At 44.0% G+C, this 1,515-nt stretch overlaps 1 protein-coding gene across 1 annotated transcript; it reads right to left on the reverse strand.

Moving 5' to 3' along the window:
* Positions 1-268: 268 nt before the first annotated feature.
* OR13C8 (olfactory receptor family 13 subfamily C member 8) lies at positions 269-1,228 on the reverse strand (the record flags this gene model as incomplete). Its single annotated transcript, XM_084785684.1, has 1 exon — positions 269-1,228. One exon carries the CDS (start codon positions 1,226-1,228, stop codon positions 269-271), a length of 960 nt encoding a protein of 319 aa, XP_084641810.1.
* Between the last annotated feature and the right edge of the window lie 287 nt (positions 1,229-1,515).

Below are 1,515 nucleotides of genomic sequence, written 5' to 3' on the forward strand. Positions count from 1 at the left end.
GCACACATTTTGCTTTTTATTTTCTAAATGTTTAAGAGTTTATCTTTTCTTGCTGGTAATTACTAAATTGTCATCCTTCTTGCATTTCTGTAATATTGTCATTTACAAACATTAGTAAGTCTCATTTCTGCATTTAGAACAAAAGCCTAACTGTAACAAAAGCAACCGAAATATTTTTAAGAGTTAAATTTTCATGTGGCATTTTGGTTTTTATGAATTTTGTGCTTATAATAACCTCAGATGTGAGTCCCACAGTCTAAAGCATCACTTATGTTTTATCTGACGTTTTCCTCCTCAGCATGTTCTGAACAGCAGCCTTCACATCCTTGTTCCTCAGACTATAGATGAGAGGATTGAGCATGGGTGTCATGACCCCATAGAAGAGGGAGATGAGTGCGTCCATCACACTTTGACGTTCTGCCCTAGCAGTGGTGTTAGACTTGGGCTTTGCATACATGAAGAAGATGGTCCCATAGAAGATAATCACCACCGTCAGGTGAGCAGAGCAAGTGGAGAAGGCCTTCTGTTTTCCTTCAGCGGAAGGGATCCTCAAAATAGTGGCGATGATGAAAGTGTAAGAGACACCAATGACTAACACTGGAATAACTAGAAAAAGCAGATTCGACCCTGCCATGCTGATGACGTTGATGGAAATGTCTGTACAAGCCAGTTTCAGAATGGCTAGAATTTCACAGACAAAGTGGTGAATGACATTATTAGCACAGAATGGTAACCGGACTGCAAGGGATGTCTGCACCAGTGAATCAGCCAGCCCAGCAACCCAGCATCCAACCGCCATGGGTACATAGGTACCCTTGCTCATGATGACAGGGTACCTCAGTGGGTAACAGATGGCCATAAAGCGGTCAAGTGCCATTATGCCTAGGAGCACACATTCTGTGGCACCCATGGCAAAGGAGAGGAACATTTGGACCATGCACTCGGGGAAGGAGACGCTCTTCCTTACGACCAGGAAGCTACTGAGAATGAGTGGGACAGAAGCGCTTGTGTAGCAGATGTCCAGAAAGGAGAGGTTACAGAGGAAGAAATACATGGGGGTGTGCAGGTGGAGGTCGTAGAACACTGCTGAGATAAGAACCCCATTTCCAAGCAGTATCATCAGATACATGCACAACACTAGCACAAACAAAACCGTCTGGAGCCTTGGGTGGTCAGACAGCCCCACCAAGACGAAGCCTGTCAACATGGAAGCGTTGGCTCCCTCCATGCGAGTATGCCCGCCCTCCAGAGGAACTCTAGGGGGAAGAGAGAAAAACGACAACAACAACAATTGACGCAGAGGTTTCAAGAGCCACTTCACAAAATAATCATAGTTTTGCTGCGGCCCGCCTGTAGTTAGATGTCACAGTATAAAGGGGGAATTTGACTTTTAATACTATTAATTGTAATGAAGAAGTTTTCGTTTTAAAATGTTTTTAATTGAAATAGAATTACGTCACTCCTTCATCCCTTCTCTTCCTCCAGCCTTCCCACGTAGCTTCTCTTGAACCTCTT

This window comes from Acomys minous (genome assembly GCF_964271855.1).
Source record: "Acomys minous genome assembly, chromosome: 1".
Classification (NCBI taxonomy): domain Eukaryota; kingdom Metazoa; phylum Chordata; class Mammalia; order Rodentia; family Muridae; genus Acomys; species Acomys minous.